This window comes from Bipolaris maydis (assembly GCF_028858645.1).
Source record: "Bipolaris maydis strain C4 unplaced genomic scaffold PSV08scaffold_6, whole genome shotgun sequence".
Taxonomy (NCBI): domain Eukaryota; kingdom Fungi; phylum Ascomycota; class Dothideomycetes; order Pleosporales; family Pleosporaceae; genus Bipolaris; species Bipolaris maydis.
This window is the reverse complement of record NW_027093862.1, coordinates 1,371,335-1,385,929: the sequence shown is the minus strand read 5'-3', so window position 1 is coordinate 1,385,929 and position 14,595 is coordinate 1,371,335. Positions and strand designations below refer to the sequence as shown.

Here is a 14,595-nt window from a genome sequence, read left to right as displayed (position 1 = left end):
AAGGACACCGGGCACAACCACTCCCGGCACTGTACTCGTAACCCGCACGCCTGGCCGCACCGTCTGCCCGAAGGCGAGCAGCGAAGACAAAGGGCGCCTGTGTCTTGTGCTGCACGCAAACATTGCCTTGGATGCACCGGCCGGCTGCGCTTGTCATGGCGTGCGTGTTGCCGTCGTTCGTCAATGCACATGCGCCATATCGCGGTATTGCACGCCAGGCACTGCGCCCCCAAACCCTGCGTTAATGTCGCATGCAGGTGCCATTTCCAATCCAGCACATGGCTGACACCGACATGCACGCCAGGCACATCCTCTCCTTGACAACACGGACGCGCCGTGTAGCCATGGACCACCGCACCCTCATCTGTCGAGCGGCGCCTTTGCACGCCCGGCCGATGGCTGCATCGCCAGGCCGACATCCCTGCTGTCGCTGTCGCGGGTGGAGTCTTCCCCAGGCCCTGCACGAGCCTGTCCAGCGCTAGCTGCGTCGGTCCTGCACTGCACCGCACCATACCGACTACATTTGCACCCCCCAACTCTCTTCTCTGCTCCCGCCAATTGCACCGCCACAACCATGGCAGACCCTACCGAGCCCAACCCAGTCGTCTTCTTCGACATCACCCTGGGAGGTATGCCTCCACCTGTCTGCCCGCCTCGCCCTTGTCCCGCTGCATGCCCCCCACGCTCGCAGCAGAATGACTGACATAAGCACCCAGGCGAGAAGCTGGGCAGGATCAAGATGGAGCTATTCAAAAATGTCGTTCCAAAGACTGCCGAGAATTTCCGCCAGTTCTGCACTGGCGAAACCAAGAACAATCGCGGACAGCCCCAGGGCTACAAGGGCTGCAAGTTTCATCGTGTCGTATGTTTCGCTTTGCGCGCTTGCATACTCGTTTGCATCCGTGCCTGCTTGCCGCATTGCTAACAGCACTAGATCAAAGGCTTCATGATCCAAGGCGGAGACTTCATCAATGGCAACGGCACAGGCTCAAGGACCATTTACGGCACTGAGAAATTTGCCGATGAGAACTTTACCCTACAGCACGACAAGCCCGGTCTGCTGTCAATGGCAGTAAGTTGTGTGTGTGTGCGCGTCGTCTGAAACTACGTAGCTCTAACAATGCACAGAACAGTGGGCCCAATACCAATGGCTGCCAGTTCTTCATCATCACCGCTAAGAACGGTACTCCTCATCTGAATGGAAAGCACGTAGTGTTCGGCAATGTGGTAGAGGGTATGGATGTAGTGACCAAGATTGAGAATACGCGGACCCTCGCAAACCCAGAGGGGAAGCCTGTGCAGGACATTGTCATTGCCCAGTGCGGTGAAATGTAATTGTCTGCATTGATTAAGACGACACAATCATCATGTAGTATTAGTGGCTCAGGTGAACCATGGTGGATGCGCCCAGTCTGTGCTTATATAATCAATTGACCCGCTGAAATTCTCTCGGCCCTAACCGCAGTCGCGTGCAATCACCATCACCCCCGCCCCTCGCTGTACTTTTTTTTTTGCCAGCACACGCCAAGTATACACGCGCTGGATACACTGTCTTCTGCTCCAATGTGAAAGCTTGTGCCAGTCGCTTTGTAGTCGCCATGGTCTCACTTGCCTCGAATCCCCGCTCGCCGCTCGTCGTCACTCCAGGCACGGGTGGCAGCCTCAAACGCAAACAATTCGACCACTCATCCGACGCCGAGAGCACAATCCCAGGCCAGCTGAAAAAGCGCAGAGTCACCTTCCACCCCGAAGTCGATGTGCACGTACTGCGCGAGTACAATGAGAAGAGCGCAGAGCTGGTGGGGGAGGAGGTGCGTCGAGCCATGGAGAAGCACGCCACAGGCGACAAGGCAGCATACGATGGACTCCGAGCCCTCTTCAGGGAAGCACCCACTTCAGCCAACGCGCCCTCCTCGCAACTCCTCCAAAAGTACCTTGTTGCCCTCACTGGCCACACGCCGCAGCTTGACCACAATTGCAAAGGCCTAGTCCATGCCGTCATCGACTGCAGTTGGGTCGCCCGCAATGAAGACTTTGTGCGCTCTTATCGCAATTTCCTGCGCTCCTTGCTCTCAGTACAGTCTGGCTACGTGTCTACTGTGCTGCAGATGCTTGTCGACATGTTCCTTGACCTGCCGTCAGTAAACGCTAGACAACACGACGACCCCCCAATTCAGCGAGTTCGCCTCCTGGCACGCGTCCACGAAACTCTGGTCTTGATACTTCGATATACCCCCATGGTCAGCTCCTACCTGGCTCCCATTATTGCCAGCACATTTCCCTTTTCCAATGAGAGTGCCAAGAAGCACGCTGAGTATATCCGGAACATCTACCAAGTCACCGAATACGCGCCAGAGATCCGAGGCGAGGTCCTCACGCTAGTGACAGACAAGCTATGCAAGATCGACGCGCAGATGCAGATGGACATGGAGGATATCGATGACGATTTAGAGGAGCGGCTTGTGGGCGACGCCATCCACAACGAAGAAGATGACGACGACATGAGTGACGACGGCTCTGTCTCGAGTCACGAAAGTCTCGAGCCAGAAGAGCAGCGACTCAAGGACATCAAGGACACCATGCTTAAGCTTGATACCGTCATGGACGTTCAGTTTGCCTACTATGACTCCATTTTCGAAAAGGGCGACCTTTTGGAGATGGACCGCACCTACCAGTCTCTCATTGCACAGTTCCAATCCATCATCATTCCGACATACCGATCGCGGCACACCCAGTTCATCCTCTTCCACTTTAGCCAGTTGTCGACGGATTTCATGGAGCGCTTTGTGGATACCTGTTCACATCTAGCCATTGACTCAAACCGGCCTCCACTACTCCGAGCATCAGCATGCGCCTACCTTGCCTCGTACATTGCCCGCGGCGCCCATGTTCCTGGGTTTGTTGTGCGCAACGTCTTTGACCTCTTGTGCTCGCAACTCGAGCGTTTGCGTATGCTGCACGAGCCAAAATGTACAGGACCTGACCTACGGCGTTATGGCACATACTATGCCATTGCTCAAGCACTGCTTTACGCCTTTTGCTTCCGATGGCGTGACCTCATTGTCACACCCGACGGCTCACTACCGACCGACGCCGACATCATGTATCATGAGGGAGACTTTGAGTGGCATCGGTCGACACTTGAAATTGTTCGCCGCAACATCTTCTGCAAGCTCAATCCGCTCAGGATATGCGCACCCGACATTGTCAAGCAGTTTGGCCGCATCGCCAAGCACCTCCGCTTCACCTATGTCGATACACTAGTGGAGACGAATAAGCGTGTACGGCTTGCCCGCAGTCTTGCCAGCAGCTATCTCACTGGCATAGGCGGCCGAGAGACAGCCCTGACGGGTAAGAAGGGCGAGGAAGCGTTTTTGATGGATGCGTACTTTCCATTTGATCCATATGTTCTGCCACGCAGTAAACGATGGGTTGAGCATGATTACGTACAATGGCGACCGGTTCCTGGTATGCCTGTGGAAAAGGACGAAGATGACGAAGATGAAGATGAGGAGGAGGATGACGACGACGATGACGAGGAAGATGAAGAAGGCGATGACGAAGATGACAGCACCTCTGATCAAGATGAAGAGGAGGAAGACGACGATAGCGATGACGAAGTGGGGGGAGCACACGCTGATGACCCTGATGACGACAGTACAGAGGCAAGCGTTTGAATTGCATTGTAATTTTTGTGATGCGTTACCTAAAGGCAATTGTTTTTTTGGCGTTTACGGAAAGGGGGGTGGGAACAAACATCTGGGCGCGGCATTGCTCGGCGCTGGTCCTAAAAACCTCGTGTATGTGGGTGGTTGTCTTCCTTCTTTTACTAGCCACGATTTACATCCGACTTCTCTCTCTCATGCGCCGTATGGATGGAGTATTTTCTTCCTTCTCTTTTACTTGTAGATAATTGAGGTGGATTGTTATGAAGGAAACACTGGGATTAGTCAAGTGGCAACCGTCAGCTTCCATCCGTACGCCATAATCACGTATTTGGAAAAAAATCAAATCACACAATCAAATCCACCATCTTCCAACCTGTGCCAAATGCATATACATACATGGTACTTGCTTTCAGTGATTGATTGGTCCGGCAACAAAGCCCACTACATACCAAAACTCCTATCTATACACAACGACGATGACGCATTTGCATGAGAAGAAGGTGGAAATTCCTCCCCTTCTTTCCCTTCCATTTGCCTAACCCGAAACCCGATACATGCATATTAAATGAAAGAAGAAGAAGAAGAAGAAGAAGAAGAAGAAGAAGAAGAAGAAGAGAGAGAGAGAGGAAACCCCCCCCCCCGAACGACGACACCTCCCAAGAACAACGCCCACGACCCCCCGCAATATGGAAATTTACGCCCTGATTTTGACTTCGCACAGAAAAGTGGATACATTGTGCTCGCAGTTATGTGTGAAGTTTATATAAAGGGTATAAGCAGAGAACAAAGAAGGAGAAGAAGAAGAAGAAGAAGGAGAAAAATAATCTCGGACACCTTCCCCACGGAATCCCAGTTCAGTGTCTCCCCAAAGAGAAAGAAAGAGAAAGAGAAAGCAGTCATTTACTGACGACTACGCATTCGACGCAGAAGCCGCATTTGGACCGCCAACCCCACTCTCGCGCTTTCTTCTTCGCCTCTGTCTCGCATTGTCGCGTAAGAACTGGGGATCGATAAAGTCATCTGGCAGTTCGAACTCTTTTTCTGCGAACTCAGGAATCGGCTGGCCAAAGGCGCTGGCGTTGCGGCCGTGGCGGTGCTTGCCGAGTGCTGCAGCGCGGAGATGGGGTTTGGCGTAAAACGACTGGAAGGGTGCTGCAGGCTCCGGTGGGACGAGGGGAAGGAGGAAGCCGTGAGGGCGAGGCGGCCGTCTGGGTTTGGGGGGTTCTGGCTCCTTGGGTTGGTGTCGTGGCGGAGGTGCGTCTCGTGTGTTTGCAACGGAACTGTCGGATTCTTCCGTGTCGTCGCCGTCTGCTTCGTCGTCGTCGTCGTCTTCTTCTTCTTCTTCTTCTTTGGCGGCTAGGGCGGCTTCCTTGTCGGCGCGTAGCCGTTTCTCTTCTTCTTTCCATACGCGGAACTTGTCGACTAGCGCTTCTACTTCTCTGATAAAATAGTCACGCTTGGCCTCCCAGTCCTTCCTCTCGCCATCTGTGACACCTGTTATGCCCATGACTTTGAGCCAGTCTGGGCCCTGTAGGCCGTCGAGCAGGCGCTCCAGTTGCACCTTCTCGTGCATAGCGCGCTCTTTTTCAATGTTACGCAGCTGCTTCTCCTTGCGCTCCGCGCGCCGGTGCTGGGTAAAGTAGACCGAGTCGGCAAGCGGGTCTTGGCCATCTTCGTAGTGGATTGCATTGGCTATGGTGGCATAGTTGAGAACCTGGAAAGACGTGGAGGATTGCGTCGGGGGTATAGCCGCATCTGAGCCATGATGCGAAGGCGAAGCAGGCGAGGCGGGTTTCACTCTTCTTGAGCGCGCTGGACTCACTGCGTTGCGCGAGGGCTGTGGTGTGGTGGGTGCAGGGGTGTTGCTCTTGATGGGTTCGTCGACAATGTATATGGGTGTGTCGAGAGCAAGGAATTCTGTATGCGACGTCAGCCAGCACGCAGAGCGACATGGAGATGGCAAGCATTACCGTCGTCCTTGGAGACGCCTGCGATGATGTCGTCGTAGTTGTAAAAGTAAATGGCTAGATGGCTCTTTAGGCGCGATCCACCATCGTGGCTTCGCAGGCTCCTCTTGTCCGTCGACGAGGCCGTCGAGGCAGGGGCGGGGACGGCTGGGGTCGAGGCAGTCAGCTTGCCAGCGCTGGCTGGTCGCGGCGTCGACGCTGGCGAAGGGACATGGGCGGCGTCGAGGCGCAGGGGCACGGAAACACTGTTGGGGATAGGCAGGTGGTCGCCGTGGGGCTGTGTGACGGTGATCTTGGTGGGCGGTCGTGAGTCGGGCTGGTCTGGGTCGACCTCTGTGGCAGGCCGCTTTCTGCTCGTGGTGCGGGCGGCGGGCGTGTCTGGCGAGGTCTGGAGGACGGGCTTGTCGTCGTCTGCAAGCGCAATCAGGGGCCCGGAGCGCGAGGCCCGACGTGTCGCGATGGTGGCGGTAGGCGTGGTGTTGCGCTGGACGTGTGCGTGGGAGTGTGCGTGGGCGTGGGCGAGGGCGTCATCGCGCGACACGGGCAAGAAGTTGAGTCTGGTCTGCCGGTCATTCGAGCCTCGCAGCAGAGGCCGAACGGCGTTGGCCATGTTGAGCAAGCTGAAGATCATTCGCGACTGGCTGGGACATTTTTCAGAATCCCATTGTCGAGCTTGCCATTGAGAGTCGCGCTGTGCTGGGTTCATGCAAAACGCGAGCCGTTAGGGGGTCGTCGATTCGCAGAGCTCGTCCGCGCTGTTTTGGCAGGCGAGCTTGCTGCACCTGTACCGCTTCCCACGGCTGCTGCACACACGACCGACGCTTCGCCCCGGCGAGCAGACGTCGGATTAAGCTTCATAGCACACTCGTCACGTTTTCATATTGCTCCAGTATCTTCGCGGCACACGCAGCGAATTGCAGCACAGCAACCCGGGCATGCTTGGGCGACTGGCAGCGCCACCGAGGCTGCCCGGCCAATCACTTGGCTACCGTCCTGGGGCCGACACACGATCAGCAAGTGCACCTTTCTCGACGAATCTTGTTTGAACTGCCATCGACTTCCAAGGATGGTTGCAAGTAACAGCGGTAGTAGTAGTAGTAGTAGTAGTAGTAGTAGTAGTAGTAGTATGATGTATGTATACGTATGCCTGTGTGTCTGTATGTACAAGTGACGCAGCTGTGCGAGACAAAAAGATGAAACAGAAACCTCGAGGCCTTGGCATCAGTGGTAGCGCACACAAGAGAGCCAACAACGTCGCACCCAACGCCATTGATGGGCGCGGCCCAGGCCCTACCGTGGGCAGAATAGAGGGACAAAAGCAATATTGGTATACGGCAAATGACATCACGGGAACAAAAAGTCCTTGAGCACTGGTGCGCCAGCAAATTCCGGATTGAGTAGGACGCAGCTAAAAAAAGTCAGCGAACATGCGCTAGGGATGGTTATCGATACAGGACAAACTTTAGGAAATACGACAGCCCTTGTTTCCGCTTTTCCAGAAAACGGGGCCTGAAGCGAGCTACGGCCAGCAGGTCAGTCAACGGCACTATCGAAGTGGGGTAAGGTGAGGTGGTGCAACGTACAGATGACCGACTTGGGGGGCAGCTGCGGCAGCGAGCCTGCGGCATGGGGGAATGTCTGCAGCAGCTTTGCGTGCAGCTCCTCAAACTCGGAATATCTGGCCATGCCTGTCAATAGCGTGCTCTGACTGGAGTAGTGTACACTACGTGGTAGGTGGTGCACGAGGCACACGGCAAAGGAAACATGACAACGACGCCTACCTCTTGCGTATCTTCATGGGGCCTCCCTGGACGAAAACGAGAGTTAGCAAGACGCATCTCGTTGCTCCACCGCGGGCCCTTGTGCATGCGCAACCTGGTGCACTTGGATGGTGTGGCATGCGAGGCCAGGCCGGCCGGCGATTGGGTGGCCGACAAGGGCGCGGCAGGCTAGCGTATGGCTGCTGGAGGCAAACTCACCTCGAGCGTCTGAACGGTACAGTTCCAGACGACGTATGCGCCGATGGCCGGCGCAGTGCCACTGACGACGACGTAATCGTCTATGGTGACGCCCTTGGCCCACAGCGCCTTGCAGTGGTCTGAGCCGTCGTGGGTGTGGTCCTCGAGGCCGATGGGCGCAGGGCGGCTGTTGTTGTCTGCAGAGCAAGTGCTGCGGTAGCTGGCAGTGCGCTGGTGCTGCTGCCAGTAGGGCGGCACCACGGCCACACTGCTGCCGTCTGGCGACGGCGGCGGCTCTCGAGTCTCAGACTTGGCCGGCTCCATGCACTTGTGGCTGGGAGGGCTGACGGGTATGATGTCGAGGATCCAGAGGCGGGGGGTTCGGAGGGGTTGGGCGTGTTTCCGGGCGGTGGGATGCTCAGCAGCGCGGCAGCAGCAGCAGCAGCAGCAATAACATCAACACAGCAGTGCAGCGGCCTAAGTAGCGGGCTAGCGTGTGTCGATGGACAATGGCGATGTCCATGGCCGGCCGAGCAGATGCACAATGGGGGATGGGCAGGTCGCGCTCGGATGCGTGCGAGGACCCTGGATGCTGGGCCGACGACGAGGGCAGGCGTGACTAAGCCAGACAGATGCTAGCAGCGAGGCGGGTGGCGCCAACCTCCCCTGCTCACCCCCCCCCCCTGGCCGCCTAGCGCCGCCCTAGTCGCCTGCTCGCAGCCATTTGGGCAAATCCCGCTCGCCTCAATGTCTCCCCACAGCCCGCAGCATCTTCTTTCTAGCCTCACCTGCATATGTCGCCGCGCATGCTCGAATCACCGCCCCGCCCCTCAGAGCACTGGCCGGCGGGGAGACTCGCGCACGGCCCCTATCGTGAGCTTTCCTATCGCGTCGTCACTAGTTTATTGTCTGCTGCCGATGCCATCCCTCCCGCTATATATTATGCCACACATGCCGTGCCATCCAGCCTCCTCGTCCGCCTTCACCTTCGCTGCTTGACCATCCGTGCCCCTTGCATTGACTCGTTTGCTGTCTGTCGCTGACCGTATATAACTTGCTGTAATTCCCTCACCAGCCGCTTGTTCCCGCCACCGCTGAGCTTTACAAACACCTACACATATTCCACCGAGCACTTCAACGCCCACCGCCATTCCCATAATCCCCGTCATGCGTTCCGTCTTCGCCCTCGGCATCGCCGCCTTGGCCGGCTTCACTGCTGCTCAGACAACTCCGCAGATGAACTACCCTTACACAATCGACCCAGACTCCGTTCCCCAGTCCACCAGAGGTATGTGCTACTCTGGCTTCTGTCCTCCGTTTGCCTCGGCTGTCAACTCACACACTTCCAGATTACTGGTGCTCTCAGAACACGGCACAATGCCCGCTCATCTGTCTCCAGCAGCCTGGCGTCACCTCCATGACTACAGAGGCAAATGACTGCGATGCCGACAACTTGACCTACAACTGCGTCTGCGACAATGGTGTCTCTCCAAACATTACCCAATACTCCCAGACCCTGCCCTTCTTCATCTGCCAGCAATGGGGAAACAACTGTGTTGCCAACTGCGGCAATGATCCTTCCTGCCAGAGCGACTGCCGGTAAGCACTTGCAAAACTCATCACAGTCTCAAAACACTGCTAACACTCGTTCAGCCAGAACCACCCATGCGGTGCCCAAGAGCCCTACCGCGGTAACACTTCTCTCCCAACTACCATGTCCTCCACCGCAAAGCCTTCCGGTACCGCCAGCAACACCATCCCAGTCACTGGTTTCGGTGGTGCCCAGTCCACCGGCACCAGCGACAGCGGCAGCGGCAACAAGGGCGCCGGCTCCCTCTTCATGCCCAACGCTGGTCTGGGCCTGGCTGCTCTCTTTGGCAGTGTCTTTTTCGGCTTTGCCATCCTCTTGTAAAGAGGTTCGGCGAGCACAAAACAAGCATGCATCTTTTTCTTTTCTCTACATTTTTCACTCCCTCTTCTCATGCATAGCGTCTCGGATCCAAAAACAGTCCTTTCAGTTTTCGATACCCATTTGGGGAAGCGATACATGACTCGCTCATTTTAGCACGAGGCCTGGCGAGGTCTCCCCTGTCTTTTGATTCAACGCATTGCGGTTCTTCTTGGCAGTATTTGCATATTTTGGGAGCACGAGCATCTGCCGCAGTATAATTGGCATAGTATCACGTTATAATACGAATAACCGACACGACGGTTGATTATGGAAATCATGTTTCCCATGCATATCACTGCAATACCCTGACTCACGTCCCATGCACCCTTCCCCAAACACAAGCCTCGGATATCAAAACATAAACAGGTTCAGGCACACAGCACAAAAACATGAAGCACTAGGCGCAAAGCTTATGAAGGTCCAATTCATTACTAGCCATTACTAACGCTGAACAGAACAACTCGTGATGATCACGCACTACCCGTCTCGTCTCGTCACCAACAAGCCGCGACCGCTTTTTTTTGTTTTTCTGGACAGTCACTCTTACATGTGCAGCTTCCGCGTGGCGCCACCCTTGCCACCATCATCGTCATCCCACCAACACCTATCATCCAGGCTCTTCCTCAAACCCAGTCCACCCGATGCCCTATTACCTCCTCCCCGAACACAAGAGCAACAGCACACCGCCCGAGGCGCTTCATCACTCAACATCTCGCACAACGAGACACGGGACCTGCATTTGCTCGAAGAACACCGGTTCCATTCCATCTCGTGTTGCCGAGGGCCCAGACTGAGACTTTGAATTGGGGTCAGTGGCGATGGTGATGACACAATGGTGGGGACCAGCACCGGCGTCGCAGGTCTAATGGGAACCGGTTGATCATCCATACTACAGACTGACGACGCTGGAGACCCACAGGCTGCTTTTGCATCACCTGCCTGTTCGCCCAACAAGAGTGGTATAGTGATGCAAGAGCCGGCTCGTTGTGCTCTGTACACCTGTCTTTCCTGCGCCTCTTCACTAGGTGGTGTTGAAGACCCCGAGCAATGCAATGATGGTGTGCTAGATTCCAAGCTGGAGAATTCCGCCTGTGGGACATCTTGTGATTCTTTTGGCGAAAGAGGCAACATCGTCTCCATTGACACGCGGGGAAGAACACCAATCTCAGCAAGACAGCTTGTTTCCACTCCTAATCTCGTACTGCCACTAGATAGAAGCGCCATTTCGTCTGGTGGCCCCACGGCTGTATCGTTGTCCATATTCATGCGCCCCTTCCCTTTGTCCACTTTGCTAGACCGTCGCGATCTCAGGAAACCGCCAAAACTGAAGAACGAATCTTTGCGTGTCCGCGGCTCACAACCAGAGCCCTGCGTGCCATATGCTCGAAACCAATCCAATCGGTCCAGATCCATATCCGCGTTAGACTCTCGGTGGTTGTTGACGTGTGTCTGTATGGCTGCATTCCCTTGTGCCTGCAATGTTTCCTGGAAAGCATTCCAGTCAGCAGTGTTGTAGAAGGAACTGGGGCCAACATCGCCGTTTGCGTCAAAGAACTCGCTTACATTGGGGAGCTGAAATGACCCATACCACATCTGATATTCAGGAGTGCAGTCGATGTTTGCTGAGTCTGTAGGACCACGCAGATTGGAAGACAAGCTTGAGCGTCGTGTGTCAAAAGAGGCCACTGACGGGTCTCCATCTTCCACCGAGCCTCTCCGGCTACCGAAGAGCCGCTTGAGTCTGAAGTTGAGCCGGTTGAGGAGCTCGGCAACTTGCGACTGTCTCCGCCCATGTTCCAGTCCGTGTTCCGTGTCGTCAATGGCAGGACTGGGAAGTGGTGTGGTAAGGACAGAGTGGTTGCTACTGACATTGGAAGATGATGATGACATCACGTAGCCTCCAGGTGGCAGTACTAGGTAAGGGCAGTCGATGGACCTCTCTGGAACTGATTGTGACCTTTTCCGGCGCTTTCCGAGGTAGCTGCACGTATGCAAGAAGGATTTTGAAACTTCTCGCTTTAGCGTATGTCGTCGAGGGTGAGACGGCTGAAGTGTTTCCAAATCGGAATCGGTTTCGCAGGAACTCACGGCTACAGACGGCTCGGTAAATGATATGTGTTGGTGAACTTGATGGCTCATTGTGTGGGCCAGCGGGGAAGCGTTTGGGGGAACAGTCGAATTGTACAGACCAGAGTGGCGCTTCTAGGCGATGTTTATACAAGGCACAATGCGACTGTAAGGGTGTGGCAGCAGGCTTTCAAGGCACCTTGGGACGATGTGTAAGAAGGCAGCCTAACAGGATGCATTGGGTGAAACGGCGGACGGACGTGTCTGATGGGCTGGTATCGAGGAAGAGACAGGTCAGCATCATGGTATGGACCCGATTAAATAACCAGTGCAGCCGAAAGGAAGTTTTAAGCAAGTAATGATTAAATCTCACGTCTTGCGTTCTGCATAAACGAGCCACGCTCGGTGGTTCCAATAGCACCCGTTCTATGGGAGGCGCTTGGAATGAAGAGACTTTGTCAGATCCCATGGTTCTGATCCCTTGTTTGGGTGTCCAGATAGAGAAAGTTCCACCCATTGAAAGCAGTCGTTTTGACCCTGCACCATAGGGCAGTCTCAGCCAGTGCCGGCTTGCAGGGCAATCCGGATACACGGGTTCCAGCGAGATTAGCTCCGGTGATTGTTAATGAGAAATCTGTCTGCTCAGTCGGCAATCTGCCAGTATTCTCGGTAAAGTCGCCGTCTGATCCTTTCACAACATTCCCTGTCAGCAGGCAATCCATCTGCTGGCTGGCATCTGTATAAACGGCATGTTTCTCGACGGGCCGAATAGGACCATTGCAAAGGTACCGGCGGCACTGATGCCGTTTGCTTAGATTGGCTGGCCGGGACGTGGTTGTGGTTCCGCATGAAGTTGGAGAGTTGGAGGGACCCGGCCAGCCTCCACAATGCGGCGGCATGTCGCTTCGACCCGCCCCCCCCCGATAAGATAATGTCCTGTCTAGCGTGGATCTGCAAACATGCCAAACACCGCTATGACACCACCATTCCAACGCTCGAGGTGCGCAAATCACACATACTCGCGTATGTCACGGCAGCTCCTCAAAGGCTCGCAATGCCGCCTCGAATATCATTGGCACCGCCCCGAGCCCTATCGTCGCCATTGACATGCTGCGTGCGCCTGCAGCCCCAGCGGAGGTTTCTCTCGAGCTCCGTAGATGCACCGGAAGTCTACGATGTCGTCTGTGTAGGTGGAGGTCCGGCTGGCCTCAGTCTACTTACAGGTCTGAAAGCATCGCCAATTACCAATGGACTGAAAGTTGCACTTATCGAGGGCCAGGATTTGCACAAGAGCCGGCTGGCGCAAGACGCAAGCTTGGAGACCTTCTCGAATAGATGTAGCTCCCTCACACCGGCTTCCGTGAGAAACCTGCAGGGTGCGCACGAGCATGTGGATCCTTGAATCATGGAATTGTCTAACATATGCTGTGTAGAGATTGGAGCGTGGGCCCATGTCAACCAGCCTCGAGTACAGCCATACCAGGAGATGCAAGTATGGGATGGCGTAAGCGGAGCACGCATATCCTTTGACTGGCACACCGCAAAGCCTCTCCTTACCCCCCGCAACTCCGCGCAGCCGACGACCATTGCATACATGATTGAGAATGTCAACACTGTCAGTGGCCTGCTGAGCCGGCTTGAAGAGCTTGGCGGTGTCGATTTCTACACATCTACCAAGGTCAATTCGATAGGCCTGGGCACCGATACAGACAAGATGGACTTTTCATCCTGGCCGGTACTCACATTGTCAAATGGGAAATCACTCGCTGCGAGGCTGTTGGTTGGCGCCGATGGTGCGAATAGTCCAGTTCGGACATTTGCAGGCATTGAGTCGCGAGGGTTCGATTACAATAGACATGGAGTTGTGGCCAGCCTGAAGCTTGAAGGTCAAGGATGGGGAGGGTCGGATCACAAGATTGCGTACCAGCGCTTCTTGCCAACTGGACCAATTGCTATGCTGCCATTGCCTGGCAACATGTCAACGCTTGTATGGAGCACAACACCGGAGCGTGCCGCTAGACTCAAGGCACTGTCGCAGCAGGAGTTTGTTGCCATGGTCAACGCAGGCTTCCGGCTGTCACCCACTGATCTCGAGTACTTGCACACATTATCGTCGGGACATGAGGAAGAAGTCGCATGGCGAGAGAAGCACACACCAGTCGATGAGCACGCGATCCCCATGCGAGTGACCAACGTACAGGCCGGCACTGTTGCATCTTTTCCGCTTCGTATGCGGCATGCAGACACTTATACAGGCGAACGAGTCGCACTAGTCGGTGATGCTGCACACACGATTCACCCGCTTGCAGGCCAAGGCCTCAATCAAGGACAGGGCGATGCGGCAGCACTTGTCCGAACAATATCGTATGCTGTTCAGACCGGTCAGGATATAGGGTCAACGTTAGCATTGGAAAGCTACAACAGTGAACGATATGCGGAGAACAATGCCATGTTGGGCGTATGTGACAAGCTCCACAGACTCTATAGTGTAGGATCAGGGCCACTCGTAGGACTACGAAGCCTAGGCTTGAGAGCCGTGGACGCCATGGGCCCGCTCAAAGGCTTCTTTATGAGCAAAGCAGCCGGTGGATCATGAGCACTCCCCCAAAATCAAAAAGCTTGTTGTACTTTTTATCCACTACTGTACATTGTGTATACATACATATTTAGTTTGACAAAAACTCACCAAAAGATCCAAAAAAAAATATGACTCCCCGAAGTAACCCCCTCTACCACCCGTCCCATGTTCCGACCCGAAGCAATCCCTGAAGTCAGCCTTATTTTGTCTGAGGTATATGACAATCGTATCATATCCACTTTTTCCCTTTTCCCTTTTTCCTCCCTCATGCATTTGGACCCTCTAATCCAATCCCCCCCTGTAACATATACTCCATGCAGTCTAGCCCCCCCATCCCACAAACATATGCGCGCATGCCCCACTAACCCACTTCACGGCAGAAAAGCCGCCAGTAGAAGCGCATGGA

General features: G+C 54.9%; 5 protein-coding genes across 5 annotated transcripts; 3 read left to right on the top strand and 2 right to left on the bottom strand.

The window, feature by feature from the left end:
* Window positions 1–547: 547 nt before the first annotated feature.
* Window positions 548–4,022, top strand: PSV08DRAFT_201798 (RNA polymerase I-specific transcription initiation factor RRN3-domain-containing protein). Its single transcript, XM_014226141.2, has 6 exons — window positions 548–629; window positions 717–862; window positions 935–1,072; window positions 1,129–1,331; window positions 1,374–1,387; window positions 1,519–4,022. Exons 1-6 carry the CDS (start codon window positions 575–577, stop codon window positions 3,675–3,677), a joined length of 2,715 nt encoding a protein of 904 aa, XP_014081616.1. The 5' UTR covers window positions 548–574; the 3' UTR covers window positions 3,678–4,022.
* A 556-nt stretch (window positions 4,023–4,578) lies between these two features.
* Window positions 4,579–8,401, bottom strand: PSV08DRAFT_409510 (something about silencing, SAS, complex subunit 4-domain-containing protein; the record flags this gene model as incomplete). The annotated part of the gene is made up of 8 exons (XM_014226139.1): window positions 4,579–5,585; window positions 5,639–6,276; window positions 6,659–6,782; window positions 7,219–7,343; window positions 7,417–7,442; window positions 7,615–7,780; window positions 7,942–8,070; window positions 8,382–8,401. The coding sequence occupies 8 exons, from the start codon at window positions 8,399–8,401 to the stop codon at window positions 4,579–4,581; spliced, it is 2,235 nt and encodes a 744-aa protein (XP_014081614.1).
* Window positions 8,402–8,567: 166 nt separating this feature from the next.
* PSV08DRAFT_361932 (uncharacterized protein) lies at window positions 8,568–9,833 on the top strand. The gene is made up of 3 exons (XM_014226138.2): window positions 8,568–8,881; window positions 8,943–9,192; window positions 9,247–9,833. Exons 1-3 carry the CDS (start codon window positions 8,761–8,763, stop codon window positions 9,503–9,505), a joined length of 630 nt encoding a protein of 209 aa, XP_014081613.1. The 5' UTR covers window positions 8,568–8,760; the 3' UTR covers window positions 9,506–9,833.
* Window positions 9,834–10,087: 254 nt separating this feature from the next.
* On the bottom strand, window positions 10,088–11,683 carry PSV08DRAFT_222522 (uncharacterized protein; the record flags this gene model as incomplete). The annotated part of the gene is made up of 2 exons (XM_014226137.1): window positions 10,088–11,029; window positions 11,108–11,683. The coding sequence occupies 2 exons, from the start codon at window positions 11,681–11,683 to the stop codon at window positions 10,088–10,090; spliced, it is 1,518 nt and encodes a 505-aa protein (XP_014081612.1).
* Window positions 11,684–11,723: 40 nt separating this feature from the next.
* PSV08DRAFT_409507 (uncharacterized protein) lies at window positions 11,724–14,307 on the top strand. The gene is made up of 3 exons (XM_014226136.2): window positions 11,724–11,916; window positions 12,384–12,987; window positions 13,045–14,307. Exons 1-3 carry the CDS (start codon window positions 11,845–11,847, stop codon window positions 14,205–14,207), a joined length of 1,839 nt encoding a protein of 612 aa, XP_014081611.2. The 5' UTR covers window positions 11,724–11,844; the 3' UTR covers window positions 14,208–14,307.
* Window positions 14,308–14,595: the final 288 nt, after the last annotated feature.

Bases quoted from the DNA above. Each gene is read 5' to 3' on its own strand.
- PSV08DRAFT_409507 (XM_014226136.2), top strand. From the start codon at position 11,845: ATGCATTGGGTGAAACGGCGGACGGACGTGTCTGATGGGCTGGTATCG. The intron at 11,917-12,383 runs GTATGGACCCGA...CGGGCCGAATAG, and splicing joins AGAGACAGGTCAGCATCATG to GACCATTGCAAAGGTACCGG. The intron at 12,988-13,044 runs GTGCGCACGAGC...TATGCTGTGTAG, and splicing joins TTCCGTGAGAAACCTGCAGG to AGATTGGAGCGTGGGCCCAT.
- PSV08DRAFT_361932 (XM_014226138.2), top strand. From the start codon at position 8,761: ATGCGTTCCGTCTTCGCCCTCGGCATCGCCGCCTTGGCCGGCTTCACT. The intron at 8,882-8,942 runs GTATGTGCTACT...ACACACTTCCAG, and splicing joins CGTTCCCCAGTCCACCAGAG to ATTACTGGTGCTCTCAGAAC. The intron at 9,193-9,246 runs GTAAGCACTTGC...ACACTCGTTCAG, and splicing joins TCCTGCCAGAGCGACTGCCG to CCAGAACCACCCATGCGGTG.
- PSV08DRAFT_201798 (XM_014226141.2), top strand. From the start codon at position 575: ATGGCAGACCCTACCGAGCCCAACCCAGTCGTCTTCTTCGACATCACC. The intron at 630-716 runs GTATGCCTCCAC...ATAAGCACCCAG, and splicing joins CTTCGACATCACCCTGGGAG to GCGAGAAGCTGGGCAGGATC. The intron at 863-934 runs GTATGTTTCGCT...TAACAGCACTAG, and splicing joins GCTGCAAGTTTCATCGTGTC to ATCAAAGGCTTCATGATCCA.